This window comes from Bos mutus, chromosome 15, assembly GCF_027580195.1.
Source record: "Bos mutus isolate GX-2022 chromosome 15, NWIPB_WYAK_1.1, whole genome shotgun sequence".
In the NCBI taxonomy this organism is placed as follows: domain Eukaryota; kingdom Metazoa; phylum Chordata; class Mammalia; order Artiodactyla; family Bovidae; genus Bos; species Bos mutus.
Window position 1 is genome coordinate 35,716,033 of NC_091631.1, and position 13,916 is coordinate 35,729,948.

Here is a 13,916-nt window from a genome sequence, read left to right on the forward strand (position 1 = left end):
AAGCCATAGAAGAAAAATGTTTCATTAATTTATAGCAAGGTTCTTAAATATAAGCAGGCATTGAAAGTACCAGGGAAACGTTAAATGTGCAAATTCTTGGTGTTAGTCGTTATCAGGGGATTGAATACCAAGGGGCAACTGTAACTATCTAACAAGGAATGAACTCCTGAACTACTGTTGAGAATAAAGAGGGCAAAAAGGTAGAAAAAGATAAAGAGGATAGCAGGCATACTCCTGGCAATGGGGTCATCATCAAACTCTCCCTTTGTAGGAAAGTCATTTATTGGCTGTTTTTCCTTGCATCTGACCTTGGACTTTTGAAATCAGGATGACAATATCTGTTTAAGACCCATTGACTTAAATGTACATAGGGAAGCAATGATTATTCTTCTCAGAATACTTTTCAGATGTGTACCGTATTTCAAAACGCACAATATATAGAGTAAACCATGGAAACTTTTTATCCAATAAAGCTCTTTGAAAAGAATGTCACTGTTCGTCCGGTATTGGAAGATAAGCTCTTGTTATAAAGTGGTAAGGCACTGAGAGAACTAACATGTCCTCTTTAGATTATTTCAAACAGAGGACATGAATTATAGGAAGCAAGACTTCAAGTGGTTAAGAAGAAAAGAGTTTTGCCTTTCAGAAGTTTACAAAATGCCAGTATTCTAAACTTCATATACTGAACTCCTCAGGATAGTCCGATATAGTACACGCTATCTGTCACTTCTCTATCCATTTGGCAAAGATTACATAGAGACAAATTGTTACAGAGGCTCAAAAATGGAGACTTCTGGAAAAATGACCAAAGCCAGAAATAAAGTTTCACTAATTAGAAAACAAATAATTAAATGGCCAAACCCGAATGTTGTGTGATGCTGAAAAGAGATAGATTTCTAAAGCACACCATCTGTTTTACAGTTTTTTATTTTGCTCTACTACAAATCTACTCAGCTGTTTTGCAATGATCTAGCTGCTAACTCATTTGCACAATTACTTTAGGCCAGAAATACTTATTGCACAGAATCATTTGAGAGTTCAACACATTCATAGAAGAGGGCAGTTATAAACCATTTTTGAGTGAAGGCAATTTTTTAGCCCTTAAAGAAAAAAAATTATTCCAATAAATGATTAGAAATTCCCAAAGGAAAATCACAGTGGTATCACTATAAATTTATGGTATCTAAAATCTATCAAGGACTCCAGGGTCACCATCAATCCCTCTGTTGGCCATTCTAATGAAAACTCATTCTCATCTTTACCTCTAGGCAGCATTTATCTGGGGGCTGACTGTTCTTGCTTTCTCAAACACTTTTCTTACTCAACTTTCTTGGCAGTACCCTCCTAACTTTCCTCTTTCCTCATTAGCTATTCCTTTTCAGCCTCCATTGCTAGCTTCTACTCTTCTAAATGTTGCAGTGTCTAAAAGCAGACTGCTGAGGCCTCTTGTCCTTTCTATCCGCATTTTCTTTCTAATTCATCTCTTCAACACAATGGCTTTATATGGCATCTGTATACTCAGGATTCACAGATTTATATCTCCAGTTCATTCTTCTCCAGTTGCAGGCTCATACTTTCGATGATCTATTGGAAATCTCCACTTGAATGTGACATAGGCATCTCAAATTTATCATGGCCAATGTGGAACTCTTGACTCACCACTCTTCCCCCAGGAAAAAAATGTTTCTCCTGCAGTCTTCCACATCTCAGTAAATGGCACTACCATCCAACCAGCTGTTAAAGCAAAATCTAAAATTCATCCTTGATTCCTCCCTTATCCTCATCCCTTATCTAATCCATCACCAAATATTAACAAATATATCTAAAAATATATCACATTTATTTCTCTTCAATTCTATTGCTACCACCTTGTCTAAGCCACCATCATTTCTCAACAATACTACTGTAATATAAGCATATTATGTATCTCCAATATCTAACACAGTGTCTAATAAGTAAAAGATGTAAAATATTCCTATGTCTCTGGAATCTCCAGTTTCCATTTTCAGGCATTTTCTGACATACCTACAGACTTATTCATTCACTGAATCATCTACTCATTCAGCCATTATTTACTGAGTACTGTACTAATTGGCATTAGGCTTAACTGCACATTTCACAGTATCTCAAAGATGACAGTCATTTGTTTCCTGTTCATCTAAAAATGTCTGGAGGTAGGCATTCAAGGGCTGGTGTGGCAGCTCTCTACACTAAGAGCCCTGGTTCCTAGAATCGTGTTGCTCTCCTATCCTGTTTATATTCCACTTTATTATCTAATATGGCTACTCAAACTCCATCCATCGCAGCTGCACTGCAGTCACTAGAAAAGAAGATGGATGTGAGGAATGCCATACTCCCTCCATTTAAGGGCACTTTCCAGAGATTACTCTTACCTGCACTTAGATCTCATTGACCAGCACTGTAACTAGCAAAGATAGGGGATAACTAGTAAAGAAGACTAGATAAGAATGTTACCAGTGAAAAGTCAGGATCCTCATGACCACAGAAGAAAGAGAGAATAATTATTGAGAGGTAATAGCATCCTCTTCCAAAGTTCCTGTTGTGACCAGGTAATGTTCTGGGTACAGGGATAGGAAGATCACTTAAGACAGGGTTACTGCTCGAGGCATTAGTGTAATGGGGGAAAGCAATATGCAAATGAATAATGACTCAAGATTTCAAGCCAGGCAACAGCCACTGTTAGAAGACCTTGGCTTTTCTGAGTCCCTGTAGATTCTCTGCATCCAAAGAGCTGAAAGAGAAGTAGACAGTTCCAGGGCTTTACATCACTAAACTATACAGACTGCGTCAACAGTCCACATCTTTAACAAAGGAAATTTCTCAGCTCTATTCTACTGGACTTGATACAATAGAAAAGTTCATTTAAACCTCTATAAACACATATAAACAACTGTGGTAGTAATTTTAACAGTTTGAAAATATCCATTTCAGAAATGTGTCAGCACTCAATAACTTTTTTAACTTGTCAGAAGATGAAACTAAATGACTGTTTTAAGACTATATATAGACTATAAGGCCAGATGAAAAGAAATAAGCAATGGTAGCGTGCCAACATTTTTTAAAAAAGGCAGTAGTATTGAAACTTACTGTTAACCACTGGTTATCTAGTAGTTCCTTGGCTGTGATTCTGTGAGCAGGGTCTACTTTCATAAGTTGTTTCAAAACACTTTTAGCTGCAAATAAAGGAAAAAATCCTATCTTATATATCTTAACTATAATTAATATCACATATTTTCCAATTTTAGGATTAGGTCTGTATGACATGAAGGAAACATATCAGTTATAGAATAAATATCATCAGTACATATGGCTAATACTAAACAAAGTTTAAGGCTGAAAGTAAGGTTTTATTGCCTGGATTACCTGGTTTATAGTCTTCAGTAAAAATTAGCTATTTGATCAGAAAATTTCCTCTTCAATGTTTAGTATACATTTTCTGTTTTTAAGTTTCAACTATAAAAGTCACAGTGAAGATAGCACTATTTCCACAAGTAAATGGTTTTTATTTCTACAAGTAAATTTAACGGCTACTCAGAGATTTAAAGTATCTAAATTACTGGCTGGCTTTCTTATATTATGCATATTTGCTTTAATAAATAATAACATATCTATACTTACCACAATCACTTATGGAATTCCAGATTGAATTTTTAAAATGTAGTTCTCCCTTTTTTATCAATTCAAAAAGCTTCTCTTCTGAGCTTGCCATAAAGGGTGCTTTTCCACATAATCTACAGCAAAGGCAATCATTCTGTTTAGATTCTTTTAAACAATCAAAATAAGGCTATTAAAAATTAAGTTTCCATAGAACTTGAAAGCAGTGGTGCTTCATATTTAAGTAAAGGAGAGGAAGAGGTGGGAACTTCTCTGGATGTAGAAATGGAAAAAAAGGGGTTTGGGGAGATTAGTGCTAGGCTCTTCTATCCATTGGAACTTCCACATGTGCAAAGCTCTTTCAGGTGGGAAAACACTAAGCTTAAATGGGGTTAAAATACAAAAAGGTGTGTGAGTTTAGGTGCACAGTAATAGTGGTGGAGAACAGAGGAGAAACACTTCAATGTGAGGAAGGGTAAGGCTCTGCCTTAAGGTACACTGGACTTAACAGGAAGATACACTGAGTCATCACAGTCTAATGAGATTACTTCTTCTAGTGACAGTGGAAGAATTTTATCCATGGTAAAATGTTACACAAAGACTGGTGATGACGGTAAGAATGATCCTGAGGCCTACTGGCTCTGAGTCAAAATAAAAAAATCCATTAAAATAGCCACAACTCTTCAAAAATTATATACAAAATGAAGAAAATCTGAAGGAGGAAAACCAGATGATGAATTTGACCCATGAGTAGCGTGCATAAACATGGACTTATTGTAAATTTCATAGTACAGGACTATGAGTCTTTAGAACCTTTTAAAGGAAGTACTATGCTATACTTTTGGAGAAGGAAATGGCAACCCACTCCAGTATTCTTGCCTGGAAAATACCATGGATGGGGGAGCCTGGTAGGCTACAGTCCATGGGATCGCAAAGAGTCGGACACAACTGAGCAACTTCACAGTCACATGCTATACTTTACAAAGAGCATGGCAAGCCTATGCGTCAATAGGTGATCCAGTCCAAAACTATGTGCTTAAAAGTTGCAAATGTTAGCCATCATCTTTATTGTCAATCCCAACATCTGAGGGACATCCTGTAGACAACAACCAGATTCTCCCAATGACAACCAGACAGAAGTTGGACCTGGACTCATCACAGAGGCAATTCTAACTCTCTATGTCTATTCTTTAGCTCTCAGGATTATATTTTTCCACTTTATTACTGAAAGAATAAAATGGTATAATTCCATTACACTTTCCAAATGCTGGTCTTTTATGTACATAAGTATAATGATTTCTAGGTCTCTTAACAGATTTTTACTGATTTTTTAGTTACATTTTTCTTAAGTTTCTTTAAAAATCTTTCCCATTAATATTTTTCAAATAAGTCTGAAAGTGAAGTCGCTCAGTCGTGCCCGACTCTTTGCAACCCCATGGACAGTAGCCTGCACCAAGCTCCTCCATCCACGGGATTTTCAAGGCAAGAGTACTGGAGTGGGTTGCCATTTCCTTCTCCAGGGAATCTTCCCAACCCAGGGATCAAACCCAGGTCTCTCGCATTGTAGACAGAGGCTTTACCTTCTGAGCCATCAGGGAAGTCAAATAAGTCTAAATTTAATAAATATTCTACATGATAATGATTATGATAATAAGGATTTTTCCGGTGTGGAGGGTGAGTCATTTTCATGTAGCTTATCAAACTAGGCTGGACAACAGAGCTTTTCATTTACCAATAGGTTCTTGTTAAGCGATAAATATTAAATTGTTCCGCAAACTCTCATTTTAATACTTTCTCTTTCTCCAGCTCATTCTAACCCTTTTCTCTGTGATTCAATTTGCTTTACTATTATTTAGTTTTTAAATGCCATTCAAAAAAAGTCAGAAAAATGGTCTTATGGGCAATTACTATCTATTATAACAAGTACAGGCCAACAAAAGCCCAGCTCATTGAGTCTGTTAACAACCAGTGGTATGTACATTCACCGATTTCTTAGCTGCTCCTACACTGCCTAACATGCAACTATAGCTCAAGGGCTATGTTTTAAAAATTTCACTTTTTTCTGTCCTTTACAATTTTACTTACACAAAATGTATCTAATGGTTGGTCAATCAGCAGCACATGAAATTTTATGACAGCAATTTTCTGCACATCCAGAAAAGAGAATCCAAGACATGAAAAATGCCTCTTAAGGCCTTCCGATTATTTTCTGTTTCACAGGAATCAAAACAGCAAAAGATGGTGCCCATAAAGAGCATTTATATTAATTTCACCTTGAGAAAGTATGCTATCATTGTCCAATTAAGTAGCAATGAATCAGGGGTAACTGATAAACAAGAAACCCCTCCCCGCCCCCAGAGAAGGTAATATGTTTGTGCCCTTGGTGAAGGAAATGATCTATAAGACCATTGGGCTCAGGTAGATTAATGAACAGGCACAGATTAAGTAAGAGTCTGCTGCTGCTGCTGCTGCTGCTAAGTTGCTTCATTCGTGTCTGACTCTGTGCGACCCCATAAACGGCAGCCCACCAGGCTCCGCCGTCCCTGGGATTCTCCAGGCAAGAACACTGGAGTGGGTTGCCATTTCCTTCTCCAATGCATGAAAGTGAAAAGTGAAAGTGAAGTTGCTCAGTCGTGTCGGACTCTTAGCGACCCCATGGACTGCAGCCCACCAGGCTCCTCCCTCCATGGGATTTTCCAGACGAGAGTACTGGTGTGGGGTGCCACTGCCTTCTCTGAAGTAAGAATCTACTGTAAAGGAAAAAAAGATGTCTTTATTATGATATGCAGTCATGCTCAGAAGCAGAAAAATTAAAATTACATCTTTAAGTAGGAGGAAAAAATTTAAGACATGTAATACACCAAGTTCAAATCAAGAAGGCAGCAAAACCCACGATTGGTATAATAATAGATTACATATATATGTTATATTCGACTTGTGTTGTCTAGAAGTCATGAGAGAATAAAATACTAATTTTAAATAGCTATATTTTAATTTAAAACTAAGGCTCAGAGTTTTAATATAATCCTAAGCAGCACAAAACAATGATCAAAAATTTTGTGAATACATTTATACTTTATGCAGTCTAAGCAGTGATGTGTTGAGTATCTGAGTTACAGCTACAATCACAACATCCAATTTCTACTGCCTGTGTATTTCATTTCACAGGACTGTGAAAATGTAACTACTGTGATGTCAATATTTAGAAATGATCTGGAAGAGGTAGTGCACAGTGAAATCTTCAATGTGACCATAAAACTAATGTTGCATCAACATAAAAATGTTCATACTCACCAAGAAGCAGAACAATGACCACTAACTTTTCAGAACACTCTCAGACAATTCACTTTAATTCAATATAAAAAACGTATATTGAGCACTGACTACATGTCTACTATGGTGCCAGATACCAGGGATGCAAAAATGAATCAGATCTCTGTCCTTCATGGAATTTAGAGCAAGAAAAACAGAGACAATACATATAATACAATAATTGTATTACATTATAATATAGATTTTAGAAGTATAATGAGAACACAGAAAAGTGAAAAATTAATTCTATCAAACTTATACATGTGCAAACTTGCCTGATTAAATATTATTGTCTTGTTTTTCTTTCAAAGTTACTGTTTTGCATGCACCTTTGTATTAATATGTTGCCTTAAATCTCATGGAGTAAGGGGAAGTATATACATAATGAACATACTAACTCTGCTGGGGCAGAGTAGGACTCAGGGAAATAGAAGTTGCTAATGTATGAGCTAGACACACCCAGGAAAGAGGTTAGTACAGAAGAAAAATGAACACTGAGGCAGAATGGATTACATGAGCAAAGACCCAGAGGCATGAAACGCAGGGCACCTGAGTCATAAGGAGCAGCCTCGAGTGGATACCAGAAGAGGGTAAGTGCATGGGGACACACATGCAGACCAAGGTTGGAAAGGCACGCTGGAGCCAGGCTGTGAAAGCTTTGCATCACGCCATGTGGGGATGCGCTGACAGTTTCCTATAGCAAGGGAGAATCAACGGAGGCTGTTAGTCAGGAAAGCAGTATAACCAGATTTGTGATTTAGAAAGACAACCCTGACAACTGTATGAAGGATGAACCACAAGAAGGAGAACAGACAAAAAGACACTATAATCTTCTAGAAAGGGGTCATAAGGAGAAATTATACAAGTGAAGAGAAATTGAATAATATGTGAGGACGCCTCAAAGGAAAAATACAGGCCATGGGGTCTGACTGAATCTTGGGAGAGAGACAAAAGAGAGAACAAGAAAGACCAATGTTTTCAGTAGCATGAAGAGAAGTAGGAATCACAGAATACTCCCTAGACCCTGGACTGAACCTTTATCTGGTTACTGCCTGCTGCCTGAACGTGCCCTGTCCACAGGGGAGCCCTAGTGCCAAGTCCACGACCTTCCCTCTACCTGATGCTCTATGTTAATCTACCTGATACTCTATAAGTGAATCTCAAGAAAAGATGAACAAGCTTTTGGTTTGTAGCAAAGGATCAGAGAGCTGTTGAGGCAAGTTTTTCACTTTGCTCAGTGCATTGCAGCATTTATAGATCAATGAAAAGCAAAGTTGAAACTTACAAGTTGATTGTATTAAAAAAGTGCCTAATAGATGGACCTGACAATGGATAAGACGGCTTTTATAATAACTTCCCAGTTGTTTCTTCCGTTGCTTTCTTGACATCATACTGTTTCACTGTAAATTAAAATCTATGTAATTCCATTGTTAGGGGACATCCATTCATTTTAAATTGTACATTTAGCAGGCTACTTACAAAATGTACATTATGACACCTATGCTCCAAATGTCACACTGCTGGCTATAGTCGTGGGCATTGATAACTTCAGGGGCTGCCAAAGAAGCAGAAATAAAATAATATTAATAATACAATAAATAACTTTTAAATGCTTAAACACAAAGCATGAAAAATGTGCTGATGTGATGTAATTTATTCCCCCATAGGGAAAAAGAGAACCAACAGCAGATGTTGAATGAATAATGTACAGGCCTTAACAATTGATGTCGCTGTAGCCTCCCTCCTGTCATTTAGCTTCTAATGGAATGACGGCACACACTGCACAGCGACACGTACAACTTTTCATCTCTTTCAAATTGTTAAGAAATGATCTTGCAAAGATCATGGAGTTATAGTAGAAGGCAACAATATCTTAGTCTTTGCCAAAAATAGCTTTGAAAACATGCCTGAAGTAGATACAATTTAAAGCAAGCCCAAAATGTGGAAATCTGGGTTTACAGAGAAACTAAGATAAACAGTTATAAATCACTTCAGCAAAATAACAGTAGTGATAGTAACTTCATAGCACTCCTATGACAGTATGAGTTACCTTCCGCATTTTCTAAATGAGAAAACTAAGACAAAGAGAGCACGCCTATAATATAACTCAATCAAAGAGCCAATTGGTCACAGGGGAGGCCTAGGGTCCAGGTATTTCTGCCTCCTCAACCCTGAGCTTCTTACTTACAACGTGCCCATGATTGCCGTTACTGTTGTTCAGTTGCTCAGTGATGTCTGTCTCTTTTGTGACCCCATGGACTGTAGCCCACCAGGCTTCTCTGACCATGGGATTTCCCAGGCAGAATACTGGAATGGGTTGTCACTTCCTTCTCCAGGGGATTTTCCTGACCCAGGGATGGAACTCAAGTCTCCTGTATTACACGTGGTTTCTTTATTTCTGAACCACCTGGGAAGCCCTATGAACAGATGTTGCATGTTGTCAAACACTTTTTCCGCATCTATTGAGATGATAGGGTCCCTTTAAACAATCTTCGCAAAGTAGGACTTTATTTTATTTTGAGGTAGCACATCTTTTAATGATTCAGTTCAGTTCAGTCGCTCAGTCATGTCTGACTCTTTGTGACCCCATGAAGTGCAGCACGCCAGGCCTCCCTGTCCATCACCAACTCCCGGAGTCCACCAAACCCATGTCCATTGAGTCGGTGATGCCATCCAACCATCTTATCCTCTGTAGTCCCCTTCTCCTCCTTCCCTCAATCTTTCCCAGCATCAGGGTCTTTTCAAATGAGTCAACTCTTTGCATGAGATGGCCAAAGTATTGGAGCTTCAGCTTCAATATCAGTCCTTCCAATGAACACCCAGGACTGATCTCCTTTAGGATGGATTGGTTGGATCTCCTTGCAGTCCAAGGGACTCTCAAGAGTCTTCTCCAACACCACAGTCCAAAAGCATCAATTCTTCGGCGCTTAGCTTTCTTTATAGTCCAACTCTCACATCCATACATGACTACTCGAAAAACCATAGCCTTGACTAGATGGACCTTTGTTGGCAAAGTAATGTGTCTGCTTTTTTAATATGCTGTCTAGGTTGGTCATAACTTTCCTTCCAAGGAGTAAGTGTCTTTTAATTTCATGGCTGCAGTCACCATCTGCAGTGATTTTTGAGCCCCAAAAAATAAAGTCAGCCACTGTTTCCGCTGTTTTCCCATCTATTTGCCATGAAGTGATGGGACCAGATGCCATGATCTTAGTTTTCTGAATGCTGAGCTTTAAGCCAACTTTTTCACTCTCCTCTTTCACTTTCATCAAGAGGCTCTTTACTTCTTCACTTTTTGCCATAAGGCTGGTGTCATCTGCATATCTGAGGTTATTGATATTTCTCCCGGAAATCTTGATTCCAGCTTGTGTTTCTTCCAGCCCAGCGTTTCTCATGATGTACTCTGCATATAAGTTAAATAAGCAGGGTGACAATATACAGCCTTGACGTACTCCTTTTCCTATTTGGAACCAGTCTGTTGTTCCATGTCCAGTTCTAACTGTTGCTTCCTGACCTGCATATAGGTTTCTCAAGAGGCAGGTCAGGTGGTCTGGTATTCCCATCTCTTTCAGAATTTTCCACAGTTTATTGTGATCCACACAGTCAAAGGCTTTGGCATAGTCAATAAAGTAGAAATAGATGTTTTTCTGGAACTCTCTTGCTTTTTCGATGATCCAGTGGATGTTGGCAATTTGATTTCTGGTTCCTCTGCCTTTTCTAAAACCAGCTTGAACATCAGGAAGTTCATGGTTCACGTATTGCTGAAGCCTGACTTGGAGAATTTTCAGCATCACTTTACTAGCGTGTGAGATGAGTGCAATTGTTGCAGTAGTGAGCATTCATTGGCATTGCCTTTCTTTGGGACTGGAATGAAAACTGACCTTTTCCAGTCCTGTAGCCACTGCTGAGTTTTCCAAATTTGCTGGCATATTGAGTGCAGCACTTTCACAGCATCATCTTTCAGGATTTGAAATAGCTCAACTGGAATTCCATCACCTCCACTAGCTTTGTTCGTAGTGATGCTTTCTAAGGCCCACTTGACTTCACATTCCAGGATGTCTGGCTCTAGGTGAGTGATTACAGCATCGTGATTATCTGGGTTGTGATGGTCTTTTAATGATTAGATTTTTAAATAATGGCTGGGTTTTTAAAAAGTTGAATATGCTTGTTATTCCAGGAATATGTCTATTACACCTCTACAGTTAGGGAGCACCCCGGAGGGCCAACAGTAAGTTAATATGTAGCTTCACTCCCACATTGTTTAAGGGTCAACTGTGTGTATTTGAATAGAAATTTAAAATTTACAAAGTACTTTTGCATCAATGATGCTATTCGTATAAATTATGTTAAGAATCATGTGATATGGGTATCAGGCATTTGACTCACTTTGCCAGTGAGGAAATTAAGATCTAGATACACATATTAAGTGACTCACCTAAAGTAACACAGTTACAGAGCATCTCCCATGCAAAAGGTGTTTTCACTTTAGAAAACAGTTTCAATCACCCCTCCCAACACACACACACACACAATGTGTCTGTAACCAGTAAAAGCAAATGAAATTTCATTTCCTCTAACTATTTTAAAGGAACTAAAAAGCAACAACAACAAAAAAAGGAGCTGAAAGGTAAACAGAAGAATGAGAAAAGACTCAACTATAGATAATTAACAAACTAAGTAATTTGTCTTCAAATCACTTAAAATTAACTAATTAACATTTTCCTTTAAGCAATTACTTGTATTCTTTAAGCCTCCTTAAGCTTTTAAAATACTGAATCATAAACATTCAAGTTGCTCTATGGCCATGTGTCTATGACAAGGGCCGATTCCATGATCTAATTCCCTGACAGATTTCCACATAGCTCTACCACTCAGTGGGGGCCTGGAATTCAGAGCCCTCATCGTTCCAGAGTCATCTTAATTACCAGGGGCATTTCTACGGGCACTGTCATCACAGCTCTCACAGGGAGGCAGAGGCCAGAGCAACTGTGCCAAAGAGCCACTTAGGAAGTCAGCAAAGCCCCACAAACCATCTGTCTTCTCTCTTGTTCTCTCACTTGTTATCAGTGTAGACAACTAATAAGCAGGCATAAAACTCAGGACGCTTGGATATATTTTCCCCATGTAACTACAGACCAGATGTCTTTTGCCAACAGGAGGATATGAACAGAATCTAAAGTAGCCTCCTCCCAAATAAGATAAAACAACTTAGAAACTTTATGCATCAAATAGACAAACAATGAACCAGGCATACTCCTCAGGAATAAAAATGAATAAACTACTGATATAACAACATGGCTAAGTCTCAAAATCATTACATGGAACAGAAGAAGATAGACACAAAAGAATATATACTTATGATTCAATTTTTATAAATTCTAGACAAGCAAAACTAATCTAAGGCAATGGAAATCCTCAGTGGTTGCTAAGGTTTGGGTGGGGGATTGACTGAGAGGGACACAAAGGAAATTTCTGGGGTGATGGAAATATTCTATATCTTCACTGAGATGGTAATTGTACAAGTATATATATTTGTCAAAACTCATTAAACTTTACACTTAAAATCTGTGTATTTTATTATATACAAATTATGTTTCCATAAAGAATATTTTTATGAAATCTACTAAAAGTACAAAAAAAATCTACTAAAGCCCTACATTAGTGACTGACTTTAATAACTCTCTTAGAAATCAACAGAGGAAGCAAGCAAAATTAATAATATGGACTAGTGGCTGAGATGACAGAACTGAAGACTATGAGCTCATCACCTCCCACGAACACACCAAAATTACTACTTACAGAGCAACTATCTATAGGGATGACCTGAAAACTAGCAGAAAAGAATTTTCCACAATTAAGACATAAAGTAGGAAGTACAAGAATATGGGAAGGAGAGGAGGAGACATCCTACAGTTAGAACCTACATTTCCAGGTCACTGAAACACTAACAGGAGGAATGTCACAATCTCAGAATTCCTCCACAAGGAGTGAGGACTCTTAGCCCCACATCAGGCTCCCCAGTCTAGGGGTTCTGCACCAGGAATATAAGCCCCCAGAACACCTGGCTTTGACAACCAGCAAGGCTTATATCCAGGAGAGCTGGAGTGCTAGAGGAAACAACAGACTTTGCTCTTCAAGGGTGCACACAATATCTCACACTCTGAAACCCAGCTCAGAGGCAGTAGTTTGAAAAACAGGTCAGATCCAGTTGCTGATCTTGGAAAACCTCCCAGGAAGGGAGGAAGCAGCTAGGACTCCCCCAGGGGACTGGCAGCAGCCATTGTGGGGAGTTCATTCTATCACATGGACACTGGTGCTGGTAAGCATCATTTTGGTTTCCTCCCTCTAGCTTATTAGTGCCAGGACCTGCCCCACCCACCAGCAGGCACAAACCAGCCCTACGCCCCCTAGTAGACAGTTGCCAAGACCTGGCCCACCCACCAGCAAACTAGCACTCCTCTTTACCATGCAGCCATGTAGGCACCAAGCCTTGTACACCAGCAGACCAATAGCGGGTGCAAGCATGGCCTACACAGGCCATGCAGTTAACCCCGCAGTAAGCCTACCTCACCTTCTAGCAAGCCCAGAGTCACTATGTGGCACAGCCTCAAAGCCAAGCAGGTTGGGGGCCAGTCCCATCTACCAGTGTGTCCACAGTAGTCAGCCCCACCAAAAAAGGGTGCATGCAGCCCACAAAGGGGACACCCCTAGAACATACAACTCCAGTGATCAGAGGGGAGCCCCTGGTGGTCCCCACAGGACATCGCCTATATAAGGCACCATTTCTCCAAGATCAGAAGATACAACCAACATACCTAACACATAGAAATTAGACACAAAGAATTGGGCAAAATGAAAAGAAAAGAAACTGAAAAAGCACAAAGACATGAAGTCTAAATAACATACTACTAAACAACCAATGGGCCACTGAAGAAATGAAATCAAAAATACCTAAAGAGAAATAAAAATGGAAACACAATGATCTATAATTT

At 38.9% G+C, this 13,916-nt stretch overlaps 1 protein-coding gene across 8 annotated transcripts in view; it reads right to left on the minus strand.

Annotated features, from left to right (window-relative positions):
• The window catches only part of STK33 (serine/threonine kinase 33), a 202,736-nt gene that overhangs the window by 44,198 nt on the left and 144,622 nt on the right, over nucleotides 1–13,916 (minus strand). For all 8 annotated transcript variants that reach the window (XM_070383888.1, XM_070383885.1, XM_070383884.1 and 5 more), the window contains 3 exons: nucleotides 8,407–8,482; nucleotides 3,640–3,752; nucleotides 3,109–3,194 (listed from right to left, as the gene is read on the minus strand). In XM_070383888.1, coding sequence (XP_070239989.1) covers nucleotides 3,109–3,194; nucleotides 3,640–3,752; nucleotides 8,407–8,482 — 275 coding nt within the window. The remainder of the gene's footprint in view (nucleotides 1–3,108; nucleotides 3,195–3,639; nucleotides 3,753–8,406; nucleotides 8,483–13,916) is intronic.